General features: G+C 39.0%; 1 protein-coding gene across 1 annotated transcript in view; it reads left to right on the forward strand.

Moving 5' to 3' along the window:
- Window positions 1–12,224, forward strand: part of COMMD10 (COMM domain containing 10) — a 392,963-nt gene that overhangs the window by 23,529 nt on the left and 357,210 nt on the right. The window contains exon 4 of the mRNA XM_063456932.1: window positions 351–461. Coding sequence (XP_063313002.1) covers window positions 351–461 — 111 coding nt within the window. The remainder of the gene's footprint in view (window positions 1–350; window positions 462–12,224) is intronic.

Genomic DNA, 12,224 nt, shown 5'->3' on the forward strand with positions numbered 1-12,224 from the left:
TAAAATGAAAAAATAGAGGACACACTCGGAACATACAAGGCACTTCAGCAAGCTAAATTTCTTTAAAGGTCTGGATTGGTCTTTTAAGATGAAGTGATGCACAAAGTTGTTCCATGAGGGCTTTTAAGAAAGAAAAGAAAATCCAATACTTTCGACTCCATTATATGTAGTGGAAGAATGTAAAACAATGTTTTGAGGTCAGGACATTCCAGTACCCCATACGAAGTTTTCACAGTGTGCTGATTTTTATCAGTTGCTTAGATAGAACGCCTAGATCAAATTTATATTGCCAGATAACTGGAATAAATCTGTTTAACCTGTTTTTTTTTCTTCTTGTTTACTTATTTTAGGCAGAACAAAGTTTTAGTGAGGAAGAAGAAGAAAAACTCCAAGCTGCATTTTCCTTGGACAAGCAAGACCTCCATTTAGTCTTGGAGACAATTTCCTTTATTTTGGAACAGGTACATTTCTGTTCAGTATATTTTATGTACCAATCACAGACCAAAGTAGTGTGAGAATCTGACTACATTGTAAATATTTAAACCGTTTATCAAATATTAATTGCTCACTAGTTGTAATCTAAAAACTGTTGCATGCATTATTGATGTTAGTAAATAAATTATGAGCTAATATTTCTGACAGAGCTTATAAAGAGAATTTTGTCTGAAAATGTGTATGAAGTTCACTCTCAAATAAACGGAATGATTTATAGGGCTCCTGACTCTCTGGTTTAAATCAGTGATCTTGTATGCTATCTTTTTCATGTAAAAAGCATTGCCTTGCTTCCCTGGCAGATTAAAATTGGGATGAAATCTTTTTTTTTTTTTTTTAAATAAATCATTACCCATCTGTTAACAAAGTAATAGTTTGACCTATTTTTACGTCAGCCCTTGATGGGTTTTATTCACTTTCCAAGGTTTATTGAACATTTACAGGTTGATTCAAAGAACAGGAAGTTTCAAAATGTAAACCAAAGTATAAACCGAAGTTCTTATTAATTTAAGTTATTGTCAATTTATGTTAAATCGCCATAAGTTACTGTTGGGTGAATCAGTCTCCTAAAAAGTAAAAGTATTTGTTACATTGGATAGTTTTCTGTTGCCAACAGGTATATAGCTCTGTGTTTTCACTACCTCCCCTTCCCCTATCCTGTATCACACCCACAATCATTTTCACTTCGTACCATAAATAATTATGTGATGTTTTATACTTTTTGGCATGTGTCTGTCTCTTTTTAAAAGTAATAAAATAATTTGCAACATAAATAACTGATGAACATCAACTCAACAGAATATTTGTCCAAATAAATATGGGGCGAATTCATAGTGACCCTTAGTCACCAGACCGTTTTTCAATTTTCTTACCGTTAAGGACCAGGGCTCTTTTTACATTTCTGCGGTGTTTGTGTTTAGCTGTAATTTTCCTCTTACTCATTTACTGTACCCACACATATTATATACAGTTTTTCTCGCCATGAAATGGTCTTTCTAAAAATACCATTATTTTCATCATGTCATATAATTTACTATAAACAAATATGATAAAATATGATGAAGAAAAAAAAACACTTTTTCCAACTTTGATCCCCAAAATTTGTTACGCATCTACAACCGCCAAAAAACACCCGTGCTAAATAGTTTCTAAATTTTGTCTTGAGTTAAGAAATGCCCAATGTTAACATGTTCTTAACTTTTTTTGCAAGTTATAGGGCAATAAGTACAAGTAGCACTTTGCTATTTCGAAACCATTTTATTTCAAAATTAACGTGTTACATTGTAACACTGATATCTGTCATGAATCCCCGCATAACCCTTCACATGTATGTCTTTTTTAAAAGAAGACAACCTAAGGTAATAAACTTGGTGCACACTAACAGCCTACACTAACAGCCTAATGTCTGCTCTTATAAGATTAACCCACTTACTTGGGAAAACATTTTTTTCCCCAAGTAAGTGGGTTAATCTCATAAGAGCAGACATTAGGTTGCCAAAGATGGGGTACATTGACGTTGTGGCAGGCTTATGCAATGTATGATCATATAATGTAACTAAACCACCATTATTTTTGCCTAGATTAGGTGTTTTTAAAAAAAACAAATAAAATCTTTCAACATTGAAGTTGCTGTTTAGTGGATAGGTGAGTGCACTGGATCTTGTGTATTGTATAATTTGGCCCCCAGCAGCACCCCCATTTATGCATGTTCAGGTGAGTGCAGCCAACCCCCCCCCCCCCTTGTTTCATATATATATATATATATATATATATATACATATACATATACATATACATACACACACATGTATGTATATAATGCATTTATATGATTTCGTTATAAGTGTATTTTGAGATATATATTCCCCGCGGACGTATCAGGTACATCCGTGGTCATTAAAGGACCACTATAGGCACCCAGACCACTTCAGCTCAATGAAGTGGTCTGGTGCCAGGTCCATCTGGGATTAACCCTGCCTGCTGTAAACATAGCAGTTTAAGAGAAACTGCTATGTTTACAAATGGGTTAATCCAGCCTCTAGTGGCTGTCTCATTGACAGCCGCTAGAGGCGCTTCTCACTGTGATTTTCACAGTGAGAAGACGCCAGCGTCCATAGGAAAGCATTGAGAGTGCTTTCCTATGTACTGGCTGAATGCGCGCGCAGCTTGATGAATTGTGAATTCCCTGAATTGCTTCTGGTGAGGTCCATTTTCAGATTTTTGAACCATGCTGCATAGAACCAAAGCTAAAGGTATTCATTCCACTGAGTGATTACTAAACTTGAGAGACATTATTACAGTCAAATATTGTATATTATGACAAATAACATAACAATGATAAATGTAAGAGGAGGTGTTGGTACTGTGACATTCCAGGTGGCCTGGCTTCTACATTTAAATTCTTGTGATATATTATGGGATAGCATGACATGATACAACTAGAAACTATTGAAGGATATTCAAGATAAATGCTCAATATAATTCCATACTATAGCTAGTCCTATATGGTAAGGATGAAACCTTTAACATGTATGGTGTGTATACCCCCAAGATCACAAAATGAACGGAGCCAGTATAAGCCTCAATTTAATTATTTTGGATAAGATTTTAAAAATGATCATAATCTGTTAGAAAAACCTTTTTAAATGATTTATCTACTGAAGTCACCAACCTTTATGGGAAAAGTTGATAAATCATTTGAAAAACCTTTCCAACTGATTGTGATCATTTCAAAAGCTTATCCATAATAATTCAATAAATACAATATTTCATTAATAGTCAATTTAGGGATCAGGGTGAGATGGATCACTATGGGTTTGTTATGTTTCAGAACTTGCAGGATATTGATGTGTTCTGTGTGTCTGGTTTACATTTCTTATACCACTTACCTTATCTGGAGTACTTTACATTGATTGTGGAGCTGAATAATACTTGTGTTTACACCTTATAAATGTTTTAAATGTAATTCGAAATCTCACAAGGGACCAATACTCTTAAAGTTTGAGTAACATCTTCTATATCATTTTAAAAGGGATACATTTTTATTTTTGTTTGTAACATGCTTTTGGTGATCGTAAATGCATCAGTTGGCAGGATAAAAAGCCTTAAAATGAATTCTATGTTATACTTTGTTCTGTAGTATTACTGAGAAGCCCCATGGACTGTAATGCTGGATAATAAAATAACTACTATGAGTGTAATTGAGAGAAACTGATTTTTGTTAGCAAACTGAGCATTAGTATAAAATACCTCCTTTTCATGAAATAATGACTGCTACACTGCCACCATGTGGTGACCAGCGGGGGAACGGAGAGCACTAATAAATAATGAATTTCAAAATGACTTATGTATCTATTTGTATAATACAATGGTGGGGTGTTTTCCTATTGCCATGCACTTTATCAGTAGAAGGGAGAACACATTTTGTGCAACATTACTATTTAAAGGTCTAAACATATATATACACTGCTCAAAAAAATAAAGGGAACACAAAAATAACACATCCTAGATCCGAACAATTTAAATATTCTTCTGAAATACTTTGTTCTTTACATAGTTTAATGTGCTGACAACAAAATCACACACAAATGTAAAAGTGGAAATACATTTTTTCAACCCATGGAGGTCTGGATTTGGAGTCACACTCAAAATTAAAGTGGAAAAACACACTACAGGCTTATCCAACTTTGATGTAATGTCCTTAACACAAGTCAAAATGAGGCTCAGTAGTGTGTGTGGCCTCCACGTGCCTGTATGACCTCCCTAAAACGCCTGTGCATGCTCCTGATGAGGTGGCGGATTGTCTCCTGAGGGATCTCCTCCCAGACCTGGACTAAAGCATCTGCCAACTCCTGGACAATCTGTGGTGCAACGTGACGTTGGTGGATGGAGCGAGACATGATATCCCAGATGTGCTCAATTGGATTCAGGTCTCGGGAACAGGCGGGCCAGTCCATAGCATCAATGCCTTCATCTTGCAGGAACTGCTGACACACTCCAGCCACATGAGGTCTAGCATTGTCTTGCATTAGGAGGAACCCAGGGCCAACCGCACCAGCATATGGTCTCACAAGGGGTCTGAGGATCTCATCTCGGTACCTAATGGCAGTTAGGCTACCTCTGGCAAGCACATGAGGGCTGTGCGGCCCCCCAAAGAAATGCCACCCCACACCATTACTGACCCACTGCCAAACCGGTCATGCTGGAGGATGTTGCAGACAGTAGAACGTTCTCCACGGCATCTCCAGACTCTGTCACGTCTGTCAGATGTGCTCAGTGTGAACCTGCTTTCATCTATGAAAGAGCACAGTGCGCCCGTGGCGAATTTGCCAATCTTGGTGTTCTGCTCGGTGTTGGGCTGTAAGCACAACCCCCACCTGTGGACGTCAGGCCCCTTATACCACCCTCATGGAGTCTGTTTCTGACCGTTTTAGCAGACACATGCACATTTGTGGCCTGCTGGAGGTCATTTTGCAGGGCTCTGGCAGTGCTCCTCCTGTTCCTCCTTGCACAAAGGCGGAGGTAGCGGTCCTGCTGCTGGGTTGTTGCCCTCCTACGGCCTCCTCCACGTCTCCTGATGTACTGGCCTGTCTCCTGGTAGCGCCTCCATGCTCTGGACACTACGCTGACAGACACAGCAAACCTTCTTGCCACAGCTCGCATTGATGTGCCATCCTGGATGAGCTGCACTACCTGAGCCACTTATGTGGGCTGTACACTCCGTCTAATGCATCACTAGAGTTAACGCACCGTCAGCATTCAAAAGTGACCAAAACATCAGCCAGGAAGCATAGGAACTGAAAAGTGGTCTGTGGTCACCACCTGCAGAACCACTCCTTTATTGGGGGTGTCTTGCTAATTGCCTATAATTTCCACCTGTTGTCTATCCCATTTGCACAACAGCATTTGAAATTGAGTGTCACTCAGTGTTGCTTCCTAAGTGGACAGTTTGATTTCACAGAAGTGTGATTGACTTTGAGTTACATTGTGTTGTTTAAGTGTTGAGCAGTGTGTGTGTGTATATATATATTTTTTTTTTATTTTTTTTAAAGTGATAGATGAATTTGATGAAACAGCATTGTGCTGTAGTTGCTAATTACATATTCCCATATATTGCATATTTGAGTTTGACATGCTCGATTGTCCCTGTGTTAGTTTAACCCCTTAAGACCGGAGGGCGTACTATTACGTCCTTTTAAAAGCGGCTCTAAACGCCGCAGGACGTAATAGTACGCCCTCCGGTTTTTAGTAACTTACCCGGTCGCCGGCGATCCCATGCCGGCGAACGCGGTTGGGGGGACTCCCAGGGAGCCCCCCGCGGCACGTCTGCTCTCTTCAGCACCCCCGGGCCATGTGAGAGTGAGGTCCTTGCGAGGACCTCACAATCACATGGCCGGGATAGCTGGCTGCAGCAATGCCAGCAGGGGGACTAACTGTAATGACAGTTAGTCCCCCTGCTGGCTAAATTCAAATAAACAACAGTTAAAATAAGTGTAAAAAAAAATATATATATATATATATATATATATACTCAGATCATATATATATATATATATATATATATATATATGATCTAAGTATATATATATATATACACATATACACACACACACATACACTGTCTAGGTGTATTTTAATATTAATATATATATATATATATAATTATATATATATTAATATCAAATTACACGTAGACTGATACTGATTAAATATATATATAATTATTATTATATATATATTTATATATAATATAAAAAAATATGTAAATACGTAAAAAAATTAAATAAAAAAAATTGAAAATATATAGATGTGTTTTATTTTGTTCTAACTGTATTGTGATATATATATATATATATATATATATATATATATATATATATATATATAAAAATACACGTAGAACGAAATAATATATATATCTATATACATAAATATATACGTATATATCACTATGTATATACCTATATATAAATAAAAATATTTTTAAAAAATTATATATATATATATATATATATATACGTATATATACACATATGTATATATATATATATATATACACATATATTAATTCTACACATATATTTATGTAATAATTTTACATAATTAGGTATCCTAATTAAGTACAATTAGCGGGACCTGCCTGACAACCCATGCCGAAAGTATAGGGAATTTAATTTGCTAGCACTATATTTAACCCTATAACTTTCCAAGACACCATAAAACCTGTACATGGGGTGTACTGTTTTACTCGGGAGACTTCGCTGAACACAAATATGAGTGTTTCAAAACAGTAAAATGTATTACAACGATGATATCGCCAGTAAAAGTTACGTTTTTTGCATTTTTCACGCACAAACAGCACTTACACAGACGATATTATTGCTGCAATACTTCTTACTGTTTTGAAACACAAATATTTGTGTTCAGCAAAGTCTCCCGAGTACAACAGTACCCCTCATGTACAGGTTTTATGGTGTTTTCAAAAATTACAGCGTCAAATATAAGGCTTGTGTTTTATTTTTTTCACATTAAAATTCGCCAGATTGCTTACGTTGCCTTTATGACCCTATGGTAGCCCAAGAATGAAAATTACCCCTATGATGGCATACTATTTGCAATAGTAGACAACCCAAGGTATTGCAAATGGGGTATGTCCAGTCTTTTTTAGTAGCCACTTAGTCACAAACACTGGAAAAAATTGGCGTCTTTTGCATTTTTCACACACAAACAAATACTAACGCTAACTTTGGGCAGTGTTTGTGACCAAATGGCTACTAAAATAGACTGGACATACCCCATTTGCAATACCTTGGGTCGTCTACTATTGCAAATGGTATGCCATTATGGATGTAAATTTATTTCCTGGGCTACTATACAGTCTCAAAGGCAACGTAACCAATCTGGCGAATTTCAATTTCAAATGTAACACGCTATATTTGACCCTGTAACTTCCCAAAACATCATAAAACCTGTACATAGGGCAGGGGTAGGCAACCTTTTAGCAGCACTGTGCCGATATAGGATTGTGATGTCCTGTAGCGTGCCGGTCCTATTTTTTTATAAATCGAGGTGTGTATGCTGCCGTATTCTGCTTGTGTTATTTTTACTGTAATTGCTTTGTATCGTTGTATTTGTACGTATATAAGCAGGGCTGTCTTTAATAATGACTGGACCCTGGGCAAAGCATTTGCTTAGGGCCCCCTGGACCCAGTGGCGTACACACAACCCATGGGGCCCCGGTGCGAAAACTGATCTTCCGACTGATCTTCCGGCTCCGGTTTCAGTGCGGTGCGCGAGGGAGCTGAAGAGGGAGCACCCAGGGGACAGTGCTCCCTCGCGCTCCCGCCAGCCAGCCGGGTGACAGCAGGGCCAGCCTCGGGGGGGCCCGGAGGTGGCCGGCTCCTGGGCCCCCCAGCAGAAGAGGCTGGCCCAGTGACCTACATACCTGGGTCGCAGGGCGGCCGGGCCCCCTGGTGGGCCGGGCCCGGTCGCAGCCGCGACCCCGGCGACCCCGGTATGTACGCCACTGCCTGGACCCTGTCCCCCCCTTCCCAGGCATGCAATCACATCCTCCACCTCAACACAGTGGCGGACCTAAAGTAGAGAGGTGCAAGAATTCTTGGCGGTCTCCCTGTTGCACGGGTGATTAAAAGGTAGATCCCCACCTGTCGTGCAACTCCAGAAATGCATTGACAGCTGGAGCTCTACCATTTACTCATGTTTGCAGGTCTGTATTTAGCACTAAGCAGTTTTTGTGTGTTTTTGTGGAATATGTTTGTATGTGGTGTTGGCATGATTGCAAACACACACACACACACACAGATATACTGACATACACACAGACATGCTGCCATACAAACATACTGACACACACACACACAGATATACTGACACACACATAGACATGCTGACATACAAACATACTGACACACACAAAGACATACTGACACATACTGACACACAGACATGCTGACACACAAAGACATACTGACACACAAACATACTGACACACACAGATATGAGACACACACACACTGACAGACATACTGACACAGACATACACTTTAAAACTCACCCTCCAGTTTCCTACCTTTCCTGCTGGTGGCTGAAGGCGTTGGGAGTTGGGGTCTAGAGCTCTTGGCCAGCCCCCCTCCAATCTGCCTACTCTTCTTTCCTGCGCGCTCCTCTCTTTGTGGGAGGAAATGATGCGTGGCCATCACTTCCTCCCAGCCTGCTGCCGAAAAGCAAGGGGCCCGCTCGCGCTGTTAAAGCACCTCAGCGTGTGACCGGGTCCCTGCTGACAGAAGCCCAGCGGGTGGTCCTTTGTGCATGGGCCACCCGGTGGGCCTCCTTAGTGTGCAGATTACCAGCCAGAGGGTTAGAAATAGTTGAGGCCAGCAGGGCTCACGGTGCAGCTGCCCAGTTTGCCCCGCGTTAAAGATGGCCCTTCGTATATGAGCTATTATATTGTTTATGTTCACGAGTAGTTTATGGTATTGTGTATGATACATATGAATGTAAGCTGTGTATGGGTGCTGCTTGTGGAATTGTGTGTGTGTGGATGGATATGTCAAAGTGTGTGTTTGGTAGTGTGTGGGGGCTGTTTGGGGTATTGCATGTGGGGTTGTGTGCATGTATGTGGATTGTTAGTGGTGTTTCGTTTGTGCAGATTGTGTGTATGTTTGTGTGTGGGCTCTCCGTATTATTTGTATGAGGGGAGGGTTATTCTGCATTTCTGTGTATATCTAGCAGTGTGGGTGACTTCCCTGGGTTCCAGTGGGGACTAGTCCGGCCAGGTACATGTCAAGGACAGGAGCTGCAACAGCAACTGCGAGCTGCTCTACTACAGTGTGGCTTCCTATTCACAAGTGCTGGGAGGAAGTGATCTGAGATCACTACCTCTACGTGCTGCAATGCATAAATTGAGGATTGTCCTTCACCACCTTTTCGGATTAGCAGATATCTGAAGTTTTACTGGGACTCCTGATAGGCCAGAGCCTGTTTGACTCTAGCAGCCTTGAGTGCCGTGCAAAGACACCTCGAGTGCCGTGAATGGCACTAGTGCCGTAGGTTGCCTACCCCTGACATAGGGCGTACTGTTTTACACGTGAGACTTTGCTGAATACAAATATGTGTATATTATTGCAGTAAAGGCAAACAGTATTATGACATTGACAGTTAAAATGTCATGTAGAACTAAAAAAATAAAACAAAATCTTATTTTCTCCCATTTTTTTCATATTAAATTATGTTTCATAGCTAAATATTTGATATTAAATGAAAGCCCTGTTTACCCTGAATAAAATTATATATAATAAGGGGGGGTGCATTTAATATGAAAGAGGTGAATTACGGTTGGACAGACATATAGCGCAAATGCCAGGATTTGTTTACATTTTGTTTCGTTCACAACTTGTACATTAAGCTGCGGTGTTAAGGGGTTAAAGGGAAACCCCAAGAACCATCACAATTGTATGCATTTTACAGCTTACAGCCTCATTCATTATCTGTACTTTTCTTTTTTTTCTTTTCTTATCAAATTATGTAATGTTTTTACAGAATAAATTAATGTATTGTATATTGCATGTTACAAAAAGCACATCTTTCAAACTTTGCTATCATTTATTATTTCTTTAGACTTACCATTGAATACTAAAACTAAACAAACCTTCACAGTAACTTGTGACTACATAAAACACACCTAAACATCGACCCAATCACTTTATAATTCTGTGAAAACACTTTCAAACCTGATTGACAACTCAGTGTGTCAAGTAAAGCACTTTTTTAACTGTAATACGAAAGGTATCATATACCTACTGACCTGTATTTGTGGACTTAGGTATATTGGGAAAACCATACGCCCCTTTAAGAGGCGCGTTATGGAACATATACATTCAGTCAGAAACCTCAAAGACACCCCTGTTGCTAGACACATCAGAAATAATCATCAAGGTGATACAAAAGGGGTGAAATTTGCTGGGATTGAAAAAGTGATTTTGGGCAGGAGAGGTGGCGACTTAGATCGTACCCTCCTCAGAAGAGAATCCTTTTGGATCTATAGATTCAACACACTGGCCCCCCAATGGTTTGAATGAGGGGTTTACATTTACTCCCTTCATCGAAAGATGAGTTACACTGAGAGCATTATTTTTCATCATCAGTAATGCATCTCGCCTTATTTTGTATATAGTTTAGTTATTAATTTTTGTAAATATTTTTGTTATAATTTGAATTACACTGATCACAAAAGCCTGTCCCTTTAAGAAGATAAATGGAAAAAACAAACAAACCATAAACTTCATTAAATTATTTCTGAGAGAAGTGAATTTATTATGGACTTTATATAGTAATAAGTATTTATTTATTTTGTTCTGTACATAACTTTTGTTCATTTAATTTATATATATATAAAAATATTCTCTTTTTTTTCAGTCATATATGACCAGGCCCTTTTCTGTGTTAATACCATTACCCTTGAATGTCCATTTACACTATCATCATTATTTATTAGCTAATAAGTGTATTTCAGGGCTTTGACGGTTCTCTAACTCTATGTTTAGGTGATGAGACACTTTAGAGTAATCTGCATGCCCTGTCAATCATGCTGTGACGTATCCTGAGGGGGCGGGACAGATTTGAACGCCGTTTTTCGGCGCGAACGAGTCCGCCGGTCTAACACACATAAAAGAGCCGCTAAGGGGGCAGTCAGATGTTTTACCTCTGACGAAGGCGCACTTCAAAGCGCTGAAACGTACGTTAGGTAGTCAGGAGTGGTTCCAGATTCCGTTATCTTTAGTTAGCCTAGTTTATTCTACTGATCCTGGGTTTATTTGAATCTTCGGAGGTTGTTGCTGGGAGGGAATTTGAGGGTATTTGAATTTTTTAGTATTCCTCATCCTGAGCTCTACTACAAATTTACATCCTTATTTATTTATTTAAGTTTTCATCCTTCATTTGACGTTCTGCCTTCAGGGGGGTAGTGGTAACTCCGGCATCTTTTTGCTATATGGGAGTCTGGGCATGTTTTGCCTGATTGATACTCAGTGTTACCAACTGCATTTGCAACACTGTACTCCTATACATATATTTTTCCTTCCTCTCATGATATAGGAACGATCAGTTAATAATTCTGAAGGTTGTCTCTGGGAGGAAATTAGAATTTTATTTCCTTTCCTGGGCTGAACTTATATTTAAGTTTGTATCCGAATTTGATTCAAGTGTGTATCCTTTACTTGATAACATTTAATAAAAAGGGGGGGGGAGGTACTTCAGCTCCTTGTGTTATATGGAAGTATCGGCATGTTTTGCCTATCTGATACATAGTGTTACCGGTTACCGGTGTATCAACACAGGAGCCACTCTCCAGTAACCCTTCCCTGTATGTTATAGGATCGATCAGTGACTAGGGTTAACTCTGGATTTGAATCTCAGGTGGTTATCAAGGACAATAGATTTTTTCCATTTGGTGTTATTGTCCATTATCACAGTAATATAGACACCACTCCTTATCATCTTTTTTATTTATTATTTTTTATTTTCTTTTGTTTTCACTGTGATCACTTACACTTATATATTTTTTTTCTATTAGTATTTGCATTGTTTTATTTTACTTCATTAAAGGTTAAGTTTTAGCATTGCAGCAAGGTAGGGGTGTCCAGTCCTGGTCGACCTGGACAGAGATTAGGAGTGCCCTATTTCTCTCCAGTTCCTCCTCATTTATATCTTTCTTT

This window comes from Pelobates fuscus, chromosome 5 (assembly GCF_036172605.1).
Source record: "Pelobates fuscus isolate aPelFus1 chromosome 5, aPelFus1.pri, whole genome shotgun sequence".
Lineage (NCBI taxonomy): Eukaryota > Metazoa > Chordata > Amphibia > Anura > Pelobatidae > Pelobates > Pelobates fuscus.